Below are 26,025 nucleotides of genomic sequence, written 5' to 3'. Positions count from 1 at the left end.
TATGTGTATGTATTGGCAAAGGCTTGTTTGTAAAGGATGTTTCAATGTTAATGAATGATTTGAAAAGTTGCTATTTTTATTAACTCTCTGGAAACTACCATGGTTTGATTGAAAAGGGTGACAACAGTCAAAGCCTGTTTCCAAAGTTCTATTTTTCGTTATGTTATTAACAACTACAAAGGGATCGTAAGTAAGTATTTGTGTAAAACGTTTTTCATGTTAAATGTTGGAAAATTTTGGAAATGTCAAAGAATCTACAAAAGGGTAAAGGCCTGAAAGTTGTTATCAACTTTTCGAATGAAAGCAAACATAGATTTTCTTGGAAAGGTTATCTTTAAATTTTGTTAGAACTTGTAAATTGCTAAATTTTATTTACTGCTAAAAGAATGTAAATAAAATGTGTCTGTTTTTTTTAATTAATGAAATGATTTGTGGTGTATCAGTGTGGCGTATGGGTAATGTCAATAGTTAGTTATACGCTCCATTGTTAAATACATTTAAATGTATGTTGATATTTTTGTGGGTAGTATTTAATATTCTTAACTACTAACATTTAATTTCGAGCATACGAGATTATATTAATATTTTACTCTTTATTTTCTTTATCATTTTCAACTAAAAAAAATCAAATAAATATTAGAAAATAATCTTTAGTCCTTAATCTGGGCAATAAATTTGTGGTCGCCATTCTCGGTCACATACACTTTCTCTTTTTTTTCTTTTCTCCTTGCTAACGAAAAGCATATAAAAAGGTAAAATATGAACCAGCTCCTTGTAGTATCTGTGGAAGAGATTATTTCTTGAGATTCCATAATAAGAAACTGACACACACACACAAATTTCGTTACATACCGTCACCACAGTGGCCAAACTAACATTGAAATAATTAAAACCGGTTAATGAAAAGGGTTTTTGATTCAATTCAATGGAAAGTATTAAGAGTTTCATTAGCTCAATGTTATCAGCGGTATTTGATGATTTCAAAATAACATCCTCCCAATTGGCCATGTAGTAGCAGGAGCTCATTTTGTCGGTCTTTATAAGGAAAATTTTATTTGAAATTGTCATAAAATTTGTGTAAAATGTTAATACCGTTTCAATAAGTTGTGAACCCAAGGTGCCAAAAACCAACAATTCCACAATTTTTCCAATTATCCAAGTTATGAAGGTAATGTTCTTCGTGGTCATTCCCAGCTGTCATATAAAATTGTTAACGAAAATTAAACGGAATTTGATTGAGATAATTAGGAAGGGCCAGTAAGCCTACTTTGCAACTTTAAACCTTTCAAAAAAAAATAATTTCTTTAGTTTATCTGTAATCAGCAAACTCATTACAAATCGGGATACTAACCCATTATTTTAACAAGGACATGTTCCCAGAAATCACTATTTACTTTTTGGCCACTAAAGTCGACAAATAAGTTGTTACTCTTTGGCTACTACAAGCCGTAACAACTTATTCGTCGACTTTTTAGTGGCTAAAAAATAATTAATGATTTCTGGGGATGATGGGTTAGTAGGTCGATTTGCAATGGGTTTTGTTGCTGGGTAATTGTATAAAGTTTGTTTGTTTGTTTGTATAAAGTTCACACTAAATACTTTACCGTTGCCGCTTTAAATGCCAAAACACACAGCAGAACTGCACTTAAGGCCATCATTACAAATATGCAAAAAGAATATTGAATTTGAAACTTTTGGGAAAAATCATTGTACTCTACATTGCGTTTTACGATTTCAATAAACTCCCGGCGATATTCACCCAGCAACCTATCACTGCTGAGTTTCATATCTGATGATAGTTTGCTGTGCAACTCCTTGAGATCCGATTGTAAATGCAAGTAGCGGGCATTCAAGTGTAAAATAATGGTGGCCAATAGATTCGATTCGGCAGCCAAGTGTGAGACCACAGCCACACCAATCCATAGGGTAAGAAATAACGTTGGCACATAATAATACCAATTGGCAAGGTCATAGTGGAAAATGGTTTTGAAGGGCACCAAATGGGCATTGCTAAAGAAACCCAAAACAGGTACCAAGAAATACGTAACAAGTGTCAGGATATAAGCATATGAACACACTTTGGTGGGCAACAATTTACGTTGTATATCCGTATAGGTGTCAATGTTATAGGACCTAAAAAAATATATAAAAAAATAATAGAACCTTAAAAAGTTTGCCATTTAAGACTCACCTTTCCATATAGATTTTGTCAAAAAATTCATTGAGAAATTCCCGAAAACGGTTTTTATACAAACCCTTGTTGAATATTCTCAAATGAGCTTCCACCAATATCAAATAGGTAGCCATACCTTCCAATGCCAAACCAATGTCGTTGATGTTATTAACCACATAATGCATTTCGGCCTCATTTTGATAACAGAAAAACAAAAATCCCAACACCAAGGTGGCCTTATCATAGATCCTTGTAAGTAGATTGGCATTTATTTTCATGGGCCAACTAACATTGACAAAGAATAACCGTATTTCCCATGACAGAGGAGCAATTTCTCCATTGGGTAGCAAAGGTCGATGAAATTCCATTATTTAGAGATCTTTGTGGTCTTAACAGGACAGCTGCCTTTTTGTATATACACATGGCCAATGAAGAAATACCCTTTTTATATAGGACAAAATTCCACTAGGATTTGTGTTGTTCTTTTTTGTCGTGTAAACAAAAACCCAAACACCAGAAACAACAAAAACAACAATGGAAAATATTTAATAACTCAATTAAATCATTTAGCAAACTTTAGGCAGGACAATGTGAATTCAACAAATGTTTGGTCTTTTGCACAATTTTCACCTGTATTTCGTACCCTACACGTAGTAGGAAACATATTGGTTATACATTGGAAAATCTGTATGTACATTAGAGTGACCCAAAAAAAAAATATTTAGATTTCCTAACCCCCATTTTTTTCCATTTGATCCAAAAACCTTATATATGAAATTTTATGGCGATCGGTTAAGGTTAATTCGTGCCAACCAGCGATCTTTGTTTCCATAGTAATTTGTATGGGGTCAAAGGTGAATTTTCACGAAAATTCTCTAACTGCCATAATTATGGTCCGATCGATGAAAGCACTTTACCAGTTCATTGTTGTGGCTAAATAACGAATCCGCAAAAAATTTGCGAAAATCGGATCGGATTTTGGTATAGCTCCAATAGGCCGATTTTAGAAATTTTGGGCCCTATATGGCTATACCGAAATCTGATCCGTGGACAGTAAATCTTATTTACATACTTAGCTGGCCCATTACAGAACATTTGTTCCATAGACCGACCTAAGAAAAAATCTCCAATTCTCTCTGTTTCGTGCTTCGCTTTTTGGAATACCGCGCCTTGTCACCTCTTCATCCACTTGTTTGCGCCATCTATTCTTTGGCCTGCCAATTCTGCGTGCACCGCCATGAGGCTCGAATTTATACGCCTTTTTAGCGGGTTCATCATCGCTCATTCTTATTATATGGCCTAGCCAACGCAATCGCTGCATCTCGGTAAGTTTAAATGTATTGATGTCGTTGTATAGCAGATACAGCTCGTGGTTCATACGACGTCAACGTCAACGCAGATCGGTCCGTAGATCTTTCGAAGAATTTTTCTCTCAAACACGCCAAGCACTGCCTTATCTGCTTGCGCAAGTACCCAGGCTTCGGAACCATACATCAGCACGGTAAGTATCAGTGTTTTGTAAAGCGTTATTTTTGTTTGACGAGTTGTGGCTTTGTTTTTAAAGTGCTTACTTCAATTTTTATTTCACAACTGATGTCGTTTGTTGTGTTTACGGAGGTGCCGAGGTAGATAAAGTCTTTTACTACCTCAATATTATAGGAACCAACTTCCCCAGTCGGTCCGAGCTCAATGGACGCATTGCGCGTCGACACCATCAACTTGGTCTTCTCGCCGTTTACCGCCAGACCCAGTTTAGCAGATTCTCCTTCGACCTTCATAAAGGTATCGGTTACTTCTTTTACTGATCGTCCCATGATGTCTATATCATCAGCATAAGCAAGTAACATGTGACTATTGGTGTAGATTGTGCCACTTCTTTTGACGTTTGCCTCTCGTATAACCTTTTCCAACGGGATGTTCAAGAGATCACACGAAAGGCTGTCCCCTTGTCTAAAACCTCTTTTGGTACCAAACTCTTCGGAGAGGTTCTTTCCTATTTTAACAGAGGGCCTCGTGTCAGTTAAAGTCATTTTACAAAGCCGGATGAGCTTTGCGGGGATACCAAATTCAGACATGGCTTGGAATACCTTTTAACGCAGCGGGCTGTCGAAGGCTGCTTTATAATCGACAAAAAGGTGGTAGGTGTCGATCTGCATCTCTTGGGTCTTCTCTAGAATTTGCCGCTGGGTAAATATCTGGTCAATGGTGGATTTGCCAGGTTTAAAGCCGCATTGGTTTGGCCCAATTATCTCGTTGGCCATAGGCCTTAGCCGTTCGCACAATATCCCTGACACGATCTTGTAGGCAATAGGGAGTAGACTTATGCCCCTATAGTTAGAGCATACAGTCTTATCTCCCTTCTTGTGGACGGGGCACAGGATACTCTGGTTCCAATCGTCGGGTACTCGTTCTTCCTGCCAGATGGAGCTAACTAGCTGATGAATACACCTTATCAGCGTGTCGCCTCCGGTTTTGAACAGCTCGGCTGGTAGGCCATCAGCTCCTTCTGCCTTATTATTCTTCAGCCGGTGGTATACATTCAATACCATCTTCTGGGATTGGATCTGTGGTATCTTCGTCGACTTCGCTGCTATTTTATACCAACAGTTTGGAAAAATGCTCTTCCCATATCCTTAGCACACAATCTGTATCAGTTACCAGATTACTTTGCTGGTCTCTACAGGAGGATGTGCCAGTTCCAAAGCCATCAGTTTGATGTTTTACTCTTTGGTAGAATTTTCGGACTTCATTCTGTCTCCTGTACATTTCGATTTGTTCACACTCCCGCTTTTCCATCTCTATCTTTTTCCTGCGGAAAAGACGTTTCTCCTCTCTCCTTTTCTTCCGATACCTCTCTCGTGCGCTACGCGTTGCTACTGATTGTAAAGTAGCCCTATATGCCGCATTTTTCTCTTCGGTGGCAGCAAGACACTCCTGATCATACCATGGATTCCTTGGTGGAGATCTCTGGTATCCAAGTATGGATTTTGCGGCTGTTTGCATGGAGTGGGCAATGTTTTGCCATTGCGCTGATATGTTATCGGGATGAGGAGTGTTTTGATTAAGCAATTGGGCTAGTTGAGTGGAATATGCCGTGGCTATCTGTTATGATTGCAGCTTACCGATGTCTAACTTTCGTGTTAAGTCTCTTCGTACTTTGTTTGCTACGTTTAAGCGGGTGCGTACCTTTGCTGCAACATGGTAGTGGTCCGAATCAATGTTTGCGCCTCGGAACGATCGTACATCCAACACGCTCGATGAATGTCTTCCATCTATCACAACATGATCAATTTGATTTCTTGTTTTCTGATCTGGAGACAGCCAGGTGCCCTTATGAATATAGAGGTGATTAAATCTGGTACTGCTAACTACCATGTTTTTTGCAGCTGCAAAGTCTATCAGCCTCATATCATTGTCAGATGTTTCACTGTGGAGACTGAATTTCCTGACTGTTGGGCCAAAGATATTGTCCTTTCCAATTTTGGCATTAAAATCGCCTAGTATAATTTTAATGTCATGGGCAGGGCAACGGTCATAAGTTTCTTCGGAGCGCTCGTAAAATATATCTTTGGTCCATTCGTCCTTGTCTTCAGTGGGAGCATGAGCGCAAATAAAGCTGATATTGACGAATTTAGCTTTTAATCGAATTGCAGCGAGTCTTTCATTCACTGAGATGAAGCTGGAGACCAGATGTTTTAACCTCCGACCAACTACAAATCCACAACCCAACTCATGCTTTGTGTCTTGGCAGCTATAATACAGTGCGTCTTTAGGTGTTGCTGTGACGCCTTTCCCGTTGCATCGTATGTCTTGTATGGCAGTAATGACGGCCTTGTGCTTTTCAAGTACATCTGCCAATGCGTAAACTGCACCTTCTCTATAAAAAGTGCGAACATTGCAGGTGCAGATTCGCAGATCATGGTCCTTAAAACGTTTGCGGGGGTCGTCAACTTTTGAGGGATTTGTTTTTCTTTTCTTTCGTTTTTTCAACTAACCGACGCCCAAACCCAAGTTTTTAACGTTCTTATTGGTGAACGCGCGGCACATGTTAGCTCACTACATTTAACGGGTGTTAAAGGCAGTTCCCCAGGTGACACCACGGGGAGGTCAGTGTCCACTTGAGATGAAAGAGGGACCAAGATAAATCCTGGTCTTTGCCATGTCAAAACCGGTCAGGACCGTTCCTTGGTATCTTCCATCCCCTGCGTCACCCGGACAGTAAATCTACGATTCAAAAATGTCGACATAGGACAATTTTTGATAAGCTTTTTTAAAAAAAAATGTTGGTGGAACAGTTATAAGGGATGCAGCTTAATCTTCTTGAGGGTAGGTTGCCATCATCTAGAAATCCCCTTGGAAACTAGATAAAATTCCTAAAAATCTGAAGACAACATTATAATGGTCTATACCGAATCGTTGTTACTTTAAAATACAATAAAAGAAGTGTCCCATTTTCACCTTAAGTATGTTTTAAGGGTTGTGTATGCTGTCTAGAAGTCGGTTATGCCCTTCGCAGTCTTACTTCTTTGTTATAGTTTATTTCTCGCATTAAATACCGACAAACTATTCTATTCTGTGCATAAAAACCCCCCGTTGACTGTGTAAATATTTTGAACATAGTTTATCAAAACAAAGTTTAAGGCGGAAATACTCACTTTACTTTCTTTTTATTTTTTAGTTTGTTTTACATTGTTTTTGCTGTTATTGTTGTCGATGATGGGCTGTTAATATACTAGCAAACCCGGAAATAGTTGTGAAAAATTAATTGTACTGGAGGCACTGAGGAAACAAAAAAACTTTGATTGACGTCAAAATCTAGACAACTGGGAATGAGTGAAGCTGACTCTGATACTGACGCTCTAAAGCTTTGCACACGTTTTGTAAAGTTGAAAAACAATAAAAAACTAAATTTCCAACAGTTTGTTTTTATACGCCTAACGGCCATTTGAAATTGTTTGGCAAGAAATTACAAACTGACCAAATAATTGAAATGTTCCAGATGAAATGATTTTTAGGTAAATTTATAAATCAATGAACATATTAGCACACACAACACATACACGCACGTACGTACATTTTTTACCACAATGTGAGGGGGGTATGTGGGTGGATTGTAAAAAAGGAAAAACACCAAAACTTTATTAAATTTTTAAATGAAAAATTACTATAAAATAAACGAAAAATAAAGCATAACAATCTGTAGAAGAATAATTAAAAAATTCAAAATATTTTTGAAAGCTGTCGAAAGTATTTGTTACTGGATCAATTAATTCAAATGTGGAACTTTCGAACAATCGAAATTTGTTTATTGGCTTATTTTGAAGTGGAGGAATTTTTTGACCAAAAACGCTCCATATTTTATAAAAAATCAAAATTTTTACCCTACCCCATTAAAAAAATAATATTTTTTAAATTCCCTTGTTCAAAGACAAGATTATTAGATACTTAGAAGCCCCCAAAGGATTCACTAAAGGACAAATCATTATATAAATGTATCGCAGGTTATTACACAAAACTCTGTCTTTTGTTTAATTAGAAATTTCTGAAGATTCTAAATTTTTTCACACACATATTTCCGATGCTACATGGAATAATATTTGGTCTGTTCCTTTAATTTTTGAAAATGGTAAAAACGGCAAAAGTAATAAAAGTTGTAAACTGCTCCCATATGAATTGTATGGTGTCTGAAGTAAAGGAACGCTTTTCGAGTAAAATGAACATAACTATTATGTAAATACCCAGCTAACAATTTTTTCCGAGGGCTCTGATTTCTAATTTTTTCCTGAGATTTTCTGAACGTTTTTTAGAAATTTGCAGATTTCTCTAATATTTTCGTAGAAATTGAAGCGATTTATTAAAAAGTTTTTTTTATGAATCAACGCACATTTTCTGAAGAATCCTCCGATTTCAAATCGATTTTCTAAGGGATTTCTTGTTCGGATGTTGTCGAAACAAAGTGATTGGTTATATAATTCGCATATACATTTTTTTTTATATAAATGCAACATATAGTATTTCAAGCTCGTGTTGATAGTTTAAACATACTTGTTCACATCGTGACATTGTTCTACTATTAATCACAAAATGATAACAACAGGAAAAATCGTTAGAATAGCCCATAAAAATCGTTAGAACGTTTGAGATTAGAATCTTCCATAAATAGCGCATAAAGAGAATATTGTCACTGAGTGGGGTTTGTTCTGTGTTGTGTCAATATCAAAGGCGTCAGCGTCCAAGAATTTTTTTCGAATTTGTTCAGAAAATCTAATGGTCTGTTTCTCTATGACGATACGAATTCAAATTCGTACGTTTTACTACCAAACTCCTGTTGTTGTAGGAAATTTTTGCTTAATTGAAAATAAAAACAAACAGAAGTTTGATAGAAGTTCGAACGAAGTTGTATTCGAATCGTCTCAACTTTTCTTCGAATCTTTCCAGAATTTTTTCCAAATTCGTACCGATTTTTTTCAGAAAATCTAAATTTAAATTTGGACCAATTTCCTTTTCTCCGAATTTTCCAAGAATTTTCTTCCAAAATTGTCAGGAAACTCAAATATTTTTTCCGGAAAACTCTAGTATTTTCCTTAGAAAAACTTTCCGAATTCAGTGATAACGTCCATACAACTTTTGTACCGAATTCGGCATAAGAATCGGAAATTTGTTCAGAGATTCTGACCGACTTCGAATCTAATTTTGAAAAACATTTTAGGGTATATAAATTTCCGTCTATTGTATTTGTGTTTGTTTCGTTTTTAATTTTCTATTTTGTTTTATGTTTCCACAATGCGCATTTATCTAGGATTGTGTTGCAAATAAATTTAAAAGCTCTCATAAACACACAAAAATGTTAAAGTCCATACAAAGTTCTGAATAACATTCTCTTGAGTAAATGTGACGGACGACAAACTGTGATGAATGATGAGCACTAGGGTTGTCAATGGCAAAAATACTTTTTTCGAATAGAAAGAATATCGTCTCAAGACTACAAAAAAATACAAATAGAGAACAGTAGTAGAATTCTGTAACTCATTTTTTGAGTTAACGACAAAAATCGGTAAAATTAGTATAATTTGGATAATTAACGAAATTTTCGGTAAGTTAGCGACAAAAATTAAGTAGTCGTTAAGTCCTACCGATGGGTGACGTAGGAGATGGAAGATACCAAGGAACGGTCCTGACCGGTTTTAACATGGCAACGCCCAGGATTTATCTTGGTCCCTCTTTCATCTCAAGTGGACACTGACCTCCCGTGGTGTCACCTGGGGAACTGCCTTTAACACACGTTAAAGGTAATGAGCTAACATGTGCCGCGTTCACCCATAATAACGTTAAAAACTTGGGTTTGGGCGTCGGGTTATTAATCCTTCTCTAGAAAAAACAGCCTGCTATGAAAAAAAGAAAGAAAAGAAAGACAAACCCCTCTAAAGTTGACGAACCCCGCAAACGTTTTAAGGACCATGATCTGCGAATCTGCACCTGGAATGTTCGCACTCTTTATAGAGAAGGTGCAGTCTTCGCATTGGCAGACGTACTTGAAAAGTACAAGGCCGATATTACTGCCATACAGGAAATACGATGAATTGGGAAAGGCGTCACAACAACACCTAAAGGTGACGCACTGTATTATAGCTGCCATGACGTAAAGCATGAGTTTGGTTGCGGATTCGTAGTAAGTCGGAGGCTAAAACGTCTGGTATCAAGCTTCACTAAGCTAAATTCTTCAACATCAGCTTCATTTGCGCTCATGCTCCCACTGAAGAAAATGACGAACAGACCAAAGATATATTTTACGAGCGCTTAGAAGAAACATATGACCGTTGCCCTGCCCATGACATTAAAATCATTCTAGGCGATTTTAATGCCAAAATTTGGCCAAACACTCGGGAAAGTCAGTCTCCACAGTGAAACATCTGACAATGGTATGAGGCTGATAGACTTTGCAGCTGCAAAAAACATGGTAGTTAGCAGTACCAGATTTAATCATCTCGATATTCATAAGGGCACCTGGCTGTCTCCAGATCAGAAAACAAGAAATCAAATTGATCATGTTGTGATAGATGGAAGACATTAATCGAGCGTGTTGGATGTACGATCGTTCCGAGGCGCAAACATTGATTCGGACCACTACCTTGTTGCAGCAAAGGTACGCACCCGCTTAAACGTAGCAAACAAAGTACGAACAGACACAACACGAAAGTTAGACATCGGTAAGCTGCAATCACAACAGATAGTCACAGCATATTCCACTCAACTAGCTCAATTGCTTAATCAAAGCACTCCTCATCCCGATAACATTTCAGCGCAATGGCAAAGCATTGCCCACTCCATGCAAACAGCCGCAAAATCCATACTTGGATACCAGAGACCTCTACCAAGGAATCCATGGGATGATCAGGAGTGCCGTGCTGCCACCGAAGGGAAAAATGCGGCATATAGGGCTACTTTACAATCAGTAGCAACGCGTAGCGCACGAGAGAGATACAGGGAGAAAAGGAGAGAGGAGAAACGGATTTTCCGCATGAAAAAGAGAGAGATGGAAAAGTGGGTGTGTGAAAAAATCGAGATGTACAGGAGCCAGAATGAAGTCCGAAAATTCTACCAAAGAGTCAAGCATCAAACTGATGGCTTTGGTACAGGCACATCCTCCTGTAGAGACCACCAAGGTAATTTGGTAACTGATACACATAGTGTACTCAGGATATGGAAAGAACATTTTTCAAAACTGTTGGTATCCGATAGCAGCGAAGACGACGAAGATACCACAGTCCCAATCCCAGAAGATGGTATTGAATGTATACCGCCCAGCCAAGATGAGGTAAAGACAGCAATAAATCGGCTGAAGAATAATAAGGCAGCAGGAGCCGATGGCTTACCAGCCGAGCTGTTCAAAACTGGAGGCGACACGCTGATAAGGTGTATTCATCAACTAGTTAGTACCATCTGGCAGGAAGAACGAGTACCCGACCATTGGAACCTGAGTATCCTGTGCCCCGGCCACAAGAAGGGGGATAAGACTGTATGCTCTAACTATAGGGGCATAAATATACTCCCTATTGCCTACAAGATCGTGTCAGGGATATTGTGCGAACGACTGAAGCTGACCATAGGCATAGGCGAGATAATTGGACCATACCAATGCGGCTTTAGACCTGGCAAGTCCACCATTTACCAGATATTTACCCTGCGGCAAATCCTGGAGAAGACCCAAGAGATGCAGATCGACACCTACCACCTTTTTGTCGATTATAAAGCAGACTTCGACAGCCCGCTGCGTTCAAAGGTATTCCAAGCCATGTCTGAATTTGGTATCCCCACAAAGCTCATCCGGCTTTGCAAAATGACTTTAACTGACACGAGGTCCTCAGTTAAAATAGGAAAGAACCTCTCCGAAGAGTTTGGTACCAAAAGAGGTTTCAGACAAGGAGGCAGCCTTTCGTGTGATCTCTTCAACATCCTGCTGGAAAAGGTTATACGAGAGGCAAACGTCAAAAGAAGTGGCACAATCTACACCAATAGTCACATGTTACTTGCTTATGCTGATGATATAGACATCATGGGCCGATCACTAAAAGAAGTAACTGATACCTTTATGAAGATCGAAGGAGAATCTGCTAAAGTGGTTCTGGCGGTAAACGGTGAGAAGACCAAGTTTATGGTGTCGACGCGCAATTGAGCTCGGACCGACTGTGGAAGTTGGTTCCTATAATATTGAGGTAGAAAAAGACTTCGTCTACCTCGGCACCTCCGTAAACACAACAAACGACATCAGTTGTGAAATAAAAAGAAAACTGAAAAGCCAATTGATAATTCCCTTCGCCGGGATAAAATCATGATATTGGTAGCGATCAGTAAATTTTGCAAGCTGTCAGTGCGTTTTGTAAACATTTTTCTCTGCAAAGAGGAAAGTGATGAAGTTAAGCCAATGGGGGAAACTCCAGACTTAAACAATCATAAAAAGAAGAAGCAAAAGTAGCATCTGTTGGCCAATACAAGGCCAAGTAAGCTTAAGTAAGTAAGTTTTGTTTTTTCAAAATAGTCTGGCTTAATCCCATTGTTGTTGTTTTAATATTTTAAAACAACTATTTTATTAGTGGAAAAGATTTGGCATTGTTCGCCAAGGGGTAAGGCAGGGAATACTATAGTTTCGATCCACGCCACTGGATCTCATCAGTTCCCTTGTTTCTTGTTTGTGGATATTCTCCACCGAAGTTATTATACCCTATACCACAATGTGGAAAAGGGTATAATAAGTTTGTTTTCCCAAAAATTCATGTAACGCCGCGAAATATTCGTCGTAGACGCCTCATGTGGTATACCAAACTTCATATCTCGACGAGATAAAGCGATTTAGCGATGTGTGTCCGTCCGTCCGTCCGTCTGTCCGTCCATTAAAAATTGTAATCAAGCTAGAGGCCGCAATTATGGACCGATTGTCACGAAATTTAGTATGGAGGTCGGGTTTGGACCAGAATAGAACTGATTAGTTTTTGGCGATGATCGTGAAATGTTAAAGGGATGAAATGGACCAAAAACAAAATTTTTGCTCGATTTTGTAGCCGCTCTGTAGGTCGCAATAATAGTCCGATCGGCGCGAAATTTTAAACGTAGTTTTGGTTTGAGATGAAGAAGTAGCGTGCAAGTCAACGGTATGATCGGATAATATTTAGCGGGTTAAATTGATCAAAACTTTTGTGTGAAAATTGGTAAAATTTCTAATGCACATCTTATAACTTTATCCCAAGAAGACGCGTTTAGTGGTATAGGGTATCACATGGTCGGCCCCGTCCGACTATAGTCTGTTCTTACTTGTTTTTCAATAACTTCTTCAACAAGAAACTTTTTATACCCAAACATCAATCGTCAGCTCGAAGTATAAAGGTAAGCAAAGAAAAAAGTTCAATGAGAAGTTTTTCCTTGGCAACCTCATACAACTCCGACGAAAGTGTCTGCGAAAACAATTCAAACCTCTTCCACTTGTGTGTGTCGTCGAATTTCGACAAATGCACACACCAAAATTTGGTTGGTCTGCTTTACAGCAAAAACAACACACGTCGTGCCAGTGTCTTCAATTTGAAGCATTGTGGCGTTTTTTTATTGGGATAGCGTTTGCAATTTTGTTTTTTCAAAATAGTCTGGCTTAATCCCATTGTTGTTGTTTTAATATTTTAAAACAACTATTTTATTAGTGGAAAAGATTTGGCATTGTTCGCCAAGGGGTAAGGCAGGGAATACTATAGTTTCGATCCACGCCACTGGATCTCATCAGTTCCCTTGTTTCTTGTTTGTGGATATTCTCCAATGCCAAATCTTTTCCACTAATAAAATAGTTGTTTTAAAATATTAAAACAACAACAATGGGATTAAGCCAGACTATTTTGAAAAAACAAAATTGCAAACGCTATCCCAATAAAAAAAAACGCCACAATGCTTCAAATTGACACTGGCACGACGTGTGTTGTTTTTGCTGTAAAGCAGACCAACCAAATTTTGGTGTGTGCATTTGTCGAAATTCGACGACACACACAAGTGGAAGAGGTTTGAATTGTTTTCGCAGACACTTTCGTCGGAGTTGTATGAGGTTGCCAAGGAAAAACTTCTCATTGAACTTTTTTCTTTGCTTACCTTTATACTTCGAGCTGACGATTGATGTTTGGGTATAAAAAGTTTCTTGTTGAAGAAGTTATTGAAAAATAACTTCGGTGGAGAATATCCACAAACAAGAAACAAGGGAACTGATGAGATCCAGTGGCGTGGATCGAAACTATAGTATTCCCTGCCTTACCCCTTGGCGAACAATGCCAAATCTTTTCCACTAATAAAATAGTTGTTTTAAAATATGAGATGATGAGCCCGCTAAAAAGGTGTATAAACACGGACCGCTTGGCGGTGCACGCAGAATTGGCAGGCCAGGGAATAGATGGCGCAAACAAGTGGATGATGAGATGAAAAGGCGCGGTATTCCAGAGTGCGAAGCAACAAATAGAGAGAATTGGAGATATTTTCTTAGTTCGGTCTATGGAACAAATGTTCTGTAATGGGCCAGCTAAGTAAGTAAGTAACAATTTCGATAGGGTCAAACTTGGTTTCTTTCTAACTATCTATGTGTATGAAAAGCCCAACAAGCGCAGTTTTTGATTTTCCATTGCAATATACTCGTATCCTTTAAAATGTAAGCCCGTACGAATTTTAATTGTGTATTTGGATTTGTGCATGAAGCCACAAAAATTTTTCGATAACCCACAGACATTTTTATTTGTATTTTTGCAATACCCAAAAACCCCTTGAAAATCTCAATGGGCAACACTAACCCACACAGAAGTTTTCAAGTAAATATAACAATAAAATTTCCTTTTTGACAAAATAAAAACATTCTAAAGTCATTAGTATTCATTTTTTTAATAATTCTTTCTTTTTTGGGGAATTTTTCATCATCGTCTTTCAGCGTTTTGTAAATTATTCCAGAGTTGAATTTTTGGCAATTAGATAAAATGCATACAATACAACTTTTAATGTAATCAACAATTAAAACTTGTACTTGCTGTTGTTGGTATGGTTGTTATGGTTGTTCTTGTTGTTGGAGGTATGTAGTATAGTTGCAGTTTTTGTTATTTTCATGTTATGGGTCTAGAGGTCTGGTTGTAGTCTGTGTGTATGTATAACGTTCATTTGAATGAATGTATTGCTAATGGAGATGTGTGCGTGTGTGGGAACGCTGGACGTACTACATATATATGCATGTATGTATGTGGTTGTTATCATACTCCCCAGTCATGTTATGACTACAGAGATATAATGTTGCAACTACAACATTTGTTGTTGTTGTTATTGTTGATGATGATGCTTCGAGGATAAACGAGAATGTTGTTCGTTGGTTGTGTTTGTGGTAGTTTTGGCAACGGTACTACAAGATCGAATATTATTCAAGAGCATAAAAGGGTTATCAATGCAGTGATATTTAATGTGAGAGGAATCCACAAAAGTCCAGCTCATATTGAACAGAGACATAACCGAAATGACATTTGAAGAAAAATCTAGAAACATTGACAAAAATGTTGAATAAAATCAAAATTGTTATTTATATTTTCCATCATTCTTTTAAGTGTTACCCCATCGTCATGATACGAAATATAATCTGCAATAGTTGCATATTAGATGAAGCTTACAATTTAGCATTTATGTTATTGTTATTATTAGAGAACATCTAAAAACGAGAACGCAGGCAAGCTGCTTAGTAAAAGCTGCAGTGGAAGTGGCGGGAAGCTAGCAACGAGTTCTGCAGTTCGTGATTTGCTCTAGAAGGCAAACAAGTTTATTTTTCTAGGTAAACCATGCGTGCAATAACAACACAAAAACTCAAGGAAAATTTCAACAGGAAAAGAATACAAAAATATTTTCTCAAATTTTTTGTTATTCTAAAATTGAATTTTGTTGGAATTCTTAAGTTATGCGTAATGGTGGTGGCTTAATCGTTTGGTCTCCAGGTTAATGCAGATTTATATGACTAAAATTTACAAGAATAATGTATTGTCTTTTTATTTAAAATTAGGAAAAGAGTTTTTATGTGTGTTTAGGAATACATTTGTTTGTTGATGTATAAAATTTATAAACTCATTAGGAGTTAAAAAAAACAAAACTTGATACTTTCAAAGGCTTACCGTGCCGGCAAAAATAATAGCAACCGCATGCATATTTTCAATAACATTTTTATATTTCTCTTATTATTAAAATTATTTTATTTATATGTCGTTGAAACATCGTGGCGGGGGTATACTCTTTGAGGAAAATATTATATCTTGTATATTAAAAATGGTGAGATGTATCAAAGAAACCACACCACCTTTGAGGTAAGGCATGTTGAAATAATAAAGACAAATTATACACGAAATATGGGAATATCCTTACTTAATCTGATGTGGGAGATCATGGGTCCCAAATTTAACCATACTTACTTAGCTGAACCATTACTGTATATTTCTTTCATAATATCATCTCTTCATCCACTTGTTTGCGCCATCTATTCTTTGGCCTGCCAATTCTGCGTGCACCGCCATGCAGCCCGTATTTATACGCCTTTTTAGCGGGTTCATTATCGTTCATTCTTGTTATATGGCCTAGCCAACGCAATCGCTGCATCTCGATACGTTTAACTATATCGATGTCGTTGTATAGCAGATACAGCTCGTGGTTCATACGACGTCGATATTCACCGTCAACGCAGAATGGTCCAGAGATCTTTCTAAGAATTTTTCTCTGAAACGCACCAAGTACTGTCTTTTCTGCTTGCGCAAGTACCCAGGCTTTGGAACCATACATCAGCATGGGTAGTATCAGTGTTTTGTAAAGAGTTGTTTTTGGTTGACCAGATGTGGCTTTATTCCTAAACTGCTTACTCAGCCCGAAGTAGCATCTGTTGGCCAACACTATTCTTCTTCGTATTTCATAACAGATGTTGTTGGTTGTGTTTACGGTGGTGCCGAGGTAGACGAAGTCCCTTACTACATCAAAATTATAGCAACCAACGTCAACAGTTGGTCCGATCTCTATGGACGCATTGCGCGACGGCACCATTAACTTTATCTTCTCGTCGTTTACCGCCAGACCCACTTTAGCAGATTCCCTTTCGACTTTTTCAAAGATATCAGTTACTTCCTTTACCGATCAACTAATGATGTCAATGTCATCGCCATAAGCAAGTAACATATGGCTGTTTGTATAGATGTATTGTGCCACTTCTTTTAACCTTCGCATCTCGTATAACCTTTTCCAGCAGAATGTTGCTGAAACCCCTTTTGGTACCAAACTCTTCGGAGAGGTTCTTTCCTATTTTAACTGACTATCGGGTATCAGTTAATGTTATTCTACAAAGCCGGTCATTCTACAAAGGTGGTAGGTGTCGATCTGCATCTCTTGGATCTTCTCCAGGATTTGCCGCAGGGTAAATATCTGGTCAATGGTGGATTTGCCAGGTCTAAAGCCGCATTGGTATGGTCCAATTATTTCGTTGTCCATGGACTTTAGTCGTTCGCACAATATCCCTGACACTATCTTGTAGGCGATAGGGAGAAGACTTATGTCCCTATAGTTGGAGGGTACACAGGATGCTCAGGTTCAAATCGTCGGGTTCTCGTTTTTCTTGCCATATGGTGCTAACTAGCTGATGAATACACCTGATCAGCGTGTCGCCTCCTGTTTTGAACAGCTCGGCTGGTAAGCCATTGGCTCCTGCTGCCTTATTATTCTTCAGCCGACTTACCGCTGACCTGATCTTGGGTGGGCGGTATACATTCTTCTGGGATTGGATCTGTGGTATCTTCGCCGGCTTCACTACTATCTGATACCAACAGTTCGGAGAAATGTTCTCTCCATATCCTGAGCACACTATCTGTATCAGTTACCAAATTACCTTGCTGGTCTCTACAGGAGGGTGTGACTGTACCAAAGCCATCAGTTTAATGTTTCACTCTTTGGTAGAACTTTCGGACTTCATTCTGGGTCCTGTACATCTCGATTTCACACTCCCGTCCTTCCATTTCTCTCTTTTTCCTTCGGAAAAGACGTTTCTCCTCTCTCCTTTTCTCCCGAAACATCTCTCGTGTGCTACGCATTGCTACTAATTGTAGATTAGCCCTACATGCCGCATTTTTCTCTTCGGTAACAGCTCGACACTCCTGGTTATACCATGTATTCCTTGGTGGAGGTCTCTGGTATCCAAGTATGGACTGGTCTGTTCGTCCTTGTCTTCAGTTGCAGCATGAGCTCAAATAAAGCTGATGTTGATGAATTTTCCTTTTAATCGAATTGCAGCTAATCTTTCATTCACTGGGGTGAAGCTGGAGACCAGATGTTTTAACCTCCGACCAACAACAAATTCGCAACCAAGCTCATGCTTTGTGTCATGGCTGCTATAATTCAGTGCGTCATCTTTAGGTGTTGTTGTGACGGTAAAATTCATATAAACTAGAAATTCAAAACTGAAGGTCAAGCGTCATTTTTATAAAGTTTCAGTATAAAGCGACCAAGGATAAGAAGAAGAGACATTGTGACTTGGGAAATGATTAAAGGGCTACGAAGTTAGGGTAATAGCGTATCCTATGCAGTTTCTATGCTATAAACCAACAGAAAAGCATCAGGAATTATAGATCAGATTAAGAACCCATAAATAATTATTTTGGTCTAGTTCAAACATTTTTGGAAAATATGTCCTAAACACCATGGGCGTAGCCAGCTATGGGCAGGGACAACTGCCCCCCTAGCTCCTTCAAAAAAGTTTTGAAAAATTATACTGTTATACAAAAATTGAAAAAAAAAAAATTGCAGATGTTCTGATGTACTATTTTTTTATTTTATAACGGCAAATGCGTGAATAATATCTTTCGAATAAGCCATGTTTTTTTAAAAGTGGTTAAACTAACCATTTGTTAACCACTTTTCAAAAAAATATAGCTTATGGTTATATAGTTACGGTATATATAGTTATGGTGATTAAAGTGTAAAAAACGCATAAAAACATTAAATACTTTTCCTCGAGCTCTAGGCTACTTAGAAGATACCAAATAGTATAATTTATGTCTTATTTTATAATATTTAATTAATGTATTATTTGCAAGTAAACTTTCAAAAATTGAAAAAATCAATGAATTCAGTTGAAAAATAGATAAGATATGTATAGTATGGTTTATATATAAAGTTGGGGTTTCCGATTGTAACGCATTGAGATACTTATTTGCAACCCTATAAAGTATACATATTTTTGATCAGAATACAATTCTGAGTCGATATATTCATGTCAGTCTGTCGAAATTAAAATCGGTCCAAACTTAGTTTAACTTCGAAGAGGGCCATATCGGTCCACCCTTTAATTATTTGTGATGTCAAAATGTGTTAAATAGATATTAATCTCTAATCATTGAGAACAGTTTTATTTGAGAAAGCATAGATGAAATTCTTTAAAGTATGTTTAGACGATCTATGTCTCGTCGAAATATTATGATATGCGAAGTATGGCCCAGAGTTGCCGTGCAAGCCATTTTAGCAAAAGTTTCGAATGTTTATGGGGGAGGTACCTGAAGAAGTGGACCGATATGGCTCATCTTCGAACTTAAACTTTGGATAAAATATTACAAAGGCCAAATTTTTGACTGTATCGATTGATCCGTTCGAGAGTTATTGTGCGTCCAGTCAGCCAGACGGAAGGAGAGAAGGAGCTCCAAAACGGCCTAACCCACATGTCCACAAAAATCAAACAGACTATAAAGGTCTAACCAGAAATAACTATTAAAACAATTCCATATTGCATTGAGGGCATAAAAATGCCATATCAAAACGTGGACCTATGTTCGCAATTTTGAGGGGGATATTGTATTTTCGGTGGATATATTTTTTGACCCCCTTGAACTTAGAAAGCCAAATTTCAACCAATTTATAACCAAATACCTAAACCCTAAATTCAAAATTAAAGCAAATATATTTGTAGATGATTGAAAATAACTGAAATCGGGCGGTACCGTTATATGGGGGGCTATACCTTGTATGTCCATAATTTTTTGTGCATTTGATCATCCTAAATGCCAAATAATATCTAATTCTGTCTTTCCAAAACTTCAGTGTCCTATCTCAATTTTTGTGGATGATTAATTTTACCATAGTAAAATGGAAATCGGTGTTCGAAATTGGCGGAAACACTATATGTGTGTAGAAGTAAAAAAATTGATTTGTATGCTGTTTTATTGATTTATTTTATCATTTTTGAACGAAAAATTCTTTGGGGCTACTAAACTTCCCTTCAGAAATTTGTCAGCACTGGTCCATGTTTTATATAGCCTATAGCGATTTTAGGAGTTTTCAGGATTTTAGCCCTACTCTCCTACAGAAATGGCTGAAATTTAGCTCGAACCATAAGAGAATGTGCATCAAATGTCATTAGGTGTATATTTCGCTTGTTTCGGAATATATTCTGTAAAATGGTGTGAACGATAACTCTCGATGGGAGCAATCGATTTGGTCCAAAATTTGCACAGTCATGTATCAAGTCGGATATAGTCCATATCAATCCCGTTCTTCGGGTACCTCCCATTCAAAATTTTTGTTTTTATGTATATTTTCTCTACAAATTGGGTGCAATTTAGCATTAAGGGTTCATAGTGATCAAAATACTTCTCCGCTAATAGTTGTGGACATAGGTACACGTTTTGGTATTGCCCCTAAACAACAATACAGCCCAATTTCAAGTACTGTGCAAAATTTCAGCTGACCAGATAAGGTTAGGTGGTAGGTAATTGGTTTACGAAAAGGTCAAACAAATTCGCTTAAAATTGTGGGCAATGGAACGGAAAGAAAACTATCTATTCCATATTAGTTCAGAATACTTCATGGTGGAGTTTTTTACTTGTTTTTCATTAGGTAAGTACCCAAATAAAGGTAAATTTTTGATTTGATCCTGGCTACGCCCTTGCTAAACACTATGTCAGGGCGTATGGTCACGATATGTTCTCGGCTTACTATTGTTATTGTAAATTAATTATATTAAATTTAATATTTGAATGTATGTTAGAAATAATGCTATTTGAGCTTTAGGTCAATGTGGATTCTTTATTTTCTTGTTTTTCCAATATTTCGTATGTATTCATTTATTAATGTTTCATATAAAATCAATCTACACTTGCATAAAAAACATTAATCAAAAATCTCAATCAGAAATTTGAGTATTTCATGTATTTTGCTTATAATTTGTATAAAATAAAGTTAAATAATTGGCCTTTTGTTTAAATTGAACTTATACAGATTGTACTTTTCCAAAATGCACTCAAACGTTTCGTTTAATAGGATAAAAGTAGAGCAAATCTACTAGGAATAGGAATATAGACCACAGTGCTATTATTTTTTCCGCAGCTGTACATTGAAACCGTAATATTCTCAACAATATTACTATAAAATTCAAAACACAACTTACTTAAAAAAATATAACCATAAATCAATTAAAAACGATAACGTTTAAGATCTACACACAAGAAAATTCCTAAGAGAAAAAATCCAACGAATACTCAATCAATCATTCAATTTCCTCAATAAAAAAGAAAATTAAATCATTTATCCTAAACGTCTTTTTTTGACTAGTAATACATATTTTAATAAACACACATACACGAACTGCGTTACTCCCCCACATGCAATGCAATGTTTCATCTAGTTGTATTAAACTAGGCTGGCATCTTCTATTCCCATAGGCCTATCAAAATTAATAAGAAATCCATTAAATGTTACTCTGATTGCCACATTTCGAGCAGAGATACTCTAATGAAAGAGGATATTGTGTGCTGACATTCGGTTGTATTATTTCACAATACCTGAGAGACCTACAGGCACACACACACATACAGAATTCATAAAACCATAAAAGTGTTTCCGGTGGATACGAGCAGTCAGCCGGTAAATTTATTGATAGGTTATCAGTCACTTGGTATAAATGCTGAGATTGCAGGGTTGTGGGAAAAATTTAAGGAATACAATCTTAATAGGCTACACAATTTCGTGATTCAATATGCAAACGGTATATTTAATTGTTGTACGAAAAAAATGCTTCACCATTTTGAGTACATACTAGAAAAAAACTAAGAGGAATGGCAAACCTAGGGATAATAGGGAAAGAAATAAAGTAGTCCATGAAATACCTCAGGCACCTAGAGGTTTCTTATGCAATTTTGTGGTAACCTATGTTTTCGTTTAACAACACATTGAACTCTATTCAAAGAAGGCCATCATTTCTATTCTCTTATTACTTAATTGAGCTGTAAATGTACGAACGTGTATGTACGAATTATCTATATTGTAGATAGATGCGTCTAACATACACAAACCCCATAACCACATTTGAGCCTATAAGAGTGGTCCTTTGTCCATGTATGTATGTATGTGTATATTGACTATGCTCATTTTGGTTTTGTATTAATTCCAATTATACGCACGACTGCGAACATTCTGTATTAACAATTATTGATGCACAAACCGTTAAGGATTTAGGTCATTATATTTACCAACGTCAGACAATTTGAGAGACATTCGTATGTACATAACTACATATATGGGGGAAATATAGCTAATGCCACGTTATGCAACCTCACTACTCGCAGACACATGTGCGGGAGCAGCATATGCACATGCCGGCACATACACTAAATACGTGAGGTTTGTTTGTATGTTAATACTTTTGAATACCCAAACGAAAATAGGATGGATCGAATAGTTTTTGTATGAAATATACTGTGTTCCGCTTAAAAAAAAAATAAACTATTTACCAAATCAAAGAATTGAACCCGATTTCGCTTTTCGAGTCATAGTACAACACCAATTATAAAGCAATCCTATATGGCTGAAAAACACACATCAGGGCTGAAGAAGATTATAGCTCCGTTCCAGTACTTTGTTTGTTAATAGAACAAGCAAAAGAGCGAACGTGTTATTACTTACTTACTTAGCTGGGACTAAAAAAAGGTCTCCAATTCTCTCTGTTTAGTGCTTCGCTTTTTGGAATACCGCGTCTTGTCATCTCTTTATCCACTGGTTTGCGCCATCTATTCTTTGGCCTGCCAATTCTGCGTGCACCGCCATGTGGCTCGAATTAATACGCCTTTTTAGCGGGTTCATCATCGCTCATTCTTATGATATAGCCTAGCCAACGCAATCGCTGCATCTCGATACGTTTAACAATATCGATGTCGTTGTATAGCAGATACAGCTCGTGGCTCATGCGACGTCGATATTCACCGTCAACGCAGATTGGTCCGTAGATCTATCGAAGAATTTTTCTCTCAAACAAACCAAGCACTGCCTTATCTGCGAGTACCCAGGCTTCGGAACCATACATCAGCACGGGTAGTATCAGTGTTTTGTAAAGCGCTATTTTTATTTGACGAGTTGTGGCTTTGTTTTTAAAGTGCTTACTTAAGCCAAAGTAGCATCTGTTGGCCAATACAATTCTTCTTTTTATTTCACATCTGATGTCGTTTGTTGTGTTTACGGCGGTGCCGAGGTATACGAAGTATTTACTATCTCAAAATTATAGGAACCAACTTCAACAGTTGTAACATGTGGCTATTGGTGTAGACTGTGCCAGTTCTTTTGACGTTTGCCTGTCGTATAACCTTTTCTAGCAGGATGTTGAAAAAATCACACGAAAGGCTGTCTCCTTGCCCGAAACCTCTTTTGGTACAAAACTCTTCGGAGAGCTTGTTTCCTATTTTAACTGAAGATCTTGTGTCAGTTAGAGTCATTTTACAAAGCCGAATGAGCTTTGCGGGGATACCAAATTCAGACATTGCTTGGAATACCTTTGAACGTAGCGGGCTGTCGAAGGCTGCTTTATAATCGACAAAAAGGTGGTAGGAGTCGATCTGCATCTTTTGGGTTTTCTCCAGGATTTGCCGCAGGGTAAATATCTGGTCAATGGAGGACTTGCCAGGTCTAAAGCCGCATTGGTATGGTCCAATTATATCGTTGACCATGGGCTTTAGTCGTTCGCAAAATATCCCTGACACTATCTTGTAGGCGATAGGGATAAGACTTATGCCCCTATATTTGGAGTATAAAGTCTTATATCCTTTCTTATGGACGGGACACAGGATGTTCAGGTTCCAATCGTCGGGTACGTGTTCTTCCTGCCAGATGGAGCTAACTAGCTGATGAATACACCTTATCATCGTGTCGCCTCCGGTTTTAAACAGCTCGGCTGGTAGGCCATCAGCTCCTGCTGCCTTATTATTCTTCAGCCGGTTTATTGCTGTCTTTACCTCATCTTGGCTGGGTGATATACATTCAATACCATCTTCTGGGATTGGATCTGTGGTATCTTCGTCGACTTCGCTACTATTTGATACCAAAAGTTTGGAAAAATGCTCTTTCCATATCCTTATCACACTATCTGTATCAGTTACCAGATAACCTTGTGGGTCTCTGCAGGAGGATGTGCCAGTTCCAAAGCCATCAGTTTGATGTTTCACTCTTTGGTAGAATTTTCGGACTTCATTCTGTCTCCTGTACATCTCGATTTGTTCACACTCCCGCTTTTCCATCTCTCTCTTTTTCCTGCGGAAAAGACGTTTCTCTTCTCTTTTTTTCTCCCGATACCTCTATCGTGCGCTACGCGTTGCTACTGATTGTGAAGTAGCCCTATATGCCGCATTTTTCTCTTCGGTAGCAGCACGACACTCCTGGTCATACCATGGATTCCTTGGTGGAGGTGTCTGGTATCCAAGTACTGATTTTGCGGCTGTTTGCATGGAATGGGCAATGTTTTGCCATTGTCCTGATATGTTATCGGGATGAGGAGTGCTTTGATGAAGCAGTTGGGCCAATTGAGTGGAATATGCTGTGGCTATCTGTTGTAATTGCAGCTTACCGATGTCCAACTTCCGTGTTGTGTCTGTTCGCTCTTTGTTTGCTACGTTTAGTCTGGTACGTACCGTTGCTACAACAAGGTAGCGGTCCGAGTCTATGTTTGCACTTCGGAACGATCGTACATCCAACACGCTTGATGCATGTCTTCCATCCATCACAACGTGATCAATTTGATTTCTTGTTTTTTGATCTGGCGACAGCCAGTTGACCTTATGAACATCGAGATGCTTAAATCTGGTACTGCTAACTTTTTTTGCAGCTGCAATGTCTATCAACCCCATACCATTGTCAGATGTTTTACTGTGGAGACTGAATTTCCAGACTGTTAGGCCAAAGATATTCTCCTTTCCAATTTTGGCATTCAAATCGTCTAGTATAATTTTAATGTCATGGGCAGGGCAAGGGTCATAAGTTATATATCTTTGGTCCTTGTCTTCAGTGGGAGCATGAGCGCAAATAAAGCTGATGTTGAAGAATTTTGCTTTTAATCGAATTGCAGCGAGTCTTTCATTCACTGGGGTGAACCTCCGACCAACTACAAGTCCGCAACCAAACTCATGCTTTGTGTCATGGAAGCTATAATACAGTGCGTCACCTTTAGGTGTTGTTGTGACGCCTTTCCCGTTCCATCGTATTTCCTGTATGACAGTAATGTCGGCCTTGTACTTTTCAAGTATATCTGCCAATGCGTAAACCGCACCTTCTCTATAAAGAGAAGTGCAGATTCTAGGTGCAGATTCGCAGATCATACTTAAAACGTTTGCGGGGTTCGTCAACTTTAGAGGGTTTGTTTTTCTTTTCTTTCGTTTTTCATAGCAGGCTGTTTTTTTCTAGGGGAGGTTACTAACCTGACGCCCAAACCCAAGTTGTTAACGTTCTTATGGGTGAACGCGCGGCACATGTTAGCTCACTACCTTTAACGGGTGTTAAAGGCAGTTCCCCAGGTGACACCACGGAGAGGTCAGTGTCCACTTGATATGAAAGAGGGACCAAGATAAATCCTGGGCTTTGCCATGTTAAAGCCGGTCAGGACCGTTCCTTTGTATCTTCCATCCCCTACGTCACCCAGTGTTATTATTTAGTAAAATTATAACAACAATCATACGCACTAGGGTTACAATGTTACGAAATATTTAAAAAAAATTAAACAAACAAAAATAACATAACTCATCTATTTTTTAGCCAATTTTATTGTTTTCTTAAGCTTATTTAATTCCCTTTTTCATAATGGTAAATACTTACATTGATGTCTCCTAAGCAGCTTAGAGTCCGTGGAAAATCCGAATTTGTATAATTTTGTTCAAGTTTTGTATCATACTGTAATGGATTCATGCAGGTTCTAGAACAAAGCTAATATCTATAATTTCTAATACGGATGTAATAACCAATCTACCGAGTTGGCAAGCACTCTCTGCTACATACACATTAGCAAATTAAATTAATAATCAATCATTACTCATTAA

General features: G+C 37.8%; 1 protein-coding gene across 1 annotated transcript; it reads right to left on the bottom strand.

Moving 5' to 3' along the window:
- Positions 1–573: 573 nt before the first annotated feature.
- LOC141404759 (odorant receptor 74a-like) lies at positions 574–2,594 on the bottom strand. The gene is made up of 5 exons (XM_073988466.1): positions 2,192–2,594; positions 1,605–2,133; positions 1,093–1,194; positions 853–1,035; positions 574–781 (listed from the first exon to the last, which is right to left on the bottom strand). Exons 1-5 carry the CDS (start codon positions 2,539–2,541, stop codon positions 731–733), a joined length of 1,215 nt encoding a protein of 404 aa, XP_073844567.1. The 5' UTR covers positions 2,542–2,594; the 3' UTR covers positions 574–730.
- Positions 2,595–26,025: the final 23,431 nt, after the last annotated feature.

This window comes from Musca autumnalis, unplaced genomic scaffold (genome assembly GCF_047663935.1).
Source record: "Musca autumnalis isolate F117 unplaced genomic scaffold, ASM4766393v1 scaffold_5, whole genome shotgun sequence".
NCBI lineage: Eukaryota > Metazoa > Arthropoda > Insecta > Diptera > Muscidae > Musca > Musca autumnalis.
Note: the sequence above shows the minus strand (reverse complement) of the source record. Positions and strands in the feature narration are given on the sequence as shown.